General features: G+C 31.1%; 1 protein-coding gene across 1 annotated transcript in view; it reads right to left on the reverse strand.

The window, feature by feature from the left end:
- LOC108752192 overlaps positions 1-483 on the reverse strand; it is a 14,263-nt gene that overhangs the window by 8,329 nt on the left and 5,451 nt on the right. Inside the window, exon 9 of the mRNA XM_018492865.1 lies at positions 84-231. Within this exon, the coding sequence (XP_018348367.1) occupies positions 84-231 (148 nt within the window). The remainder of the gene's footprint in view (positions 1-83; positions 232-483) is intronic.

Below are 483 nucleotides of genomic sequence, written 5' to 3' on the forward strand. Positions count from 1 at the left end.
AGAGAGAGAGAGAGAGAGAGAGAGAGAGAAATAAATGCAAATCTAATAAACGTAAAATTAAATAGTATGTGTATAACACTTACGATTCCAGACACAACCATAAATCTCGACACGCATGCACACAGTGCGAGGATGCTGACTGTAAGGAACAAATCTCACTCGACTTGCTACGAATGGTAAATCTAACTTCTGTTTTTCAACTAGATATGTATTGCTATTGCCACGTAGAACCTGGAATATAAATATAATAGTGTCAATAAAATTAAATTTTCTGCCTTCGATGAGTTTTAGAAAAATTCTTTTATTCGAATAAATTCATTTTTTATGACGACAAATCACTGACAAATTCATGAAAGGGAGGCATGAGGGCTATGATTCCCCGCCCTCCTCCTTAGAGTTCTTTTTTTAAATATTTATAAAATGTTTTTTAATATTTCTAAAATTAATCAATTTTTATATTTTCCAAAAATATTTTTTAAGGAA

This window comes from Trachymyrmex septentrionalis, unplaced genomic scaffold, assembly GCF_001594115.1.
Source record: "Trachymyrmex septentrionalis isolate Tsep2-gDNA-1 unplaced genomic scaffold, Tsep1.0 scaffold59, whole genome shotgun sequence".
NCBI classification, from domain to species: domain Eukaryota; kingdom Metazoa; phylum Arthropoda; class Insecta; order Hymenoptera; family Formicidae; genus Trachymyrmex; species Trachymyrmex septentrionalis.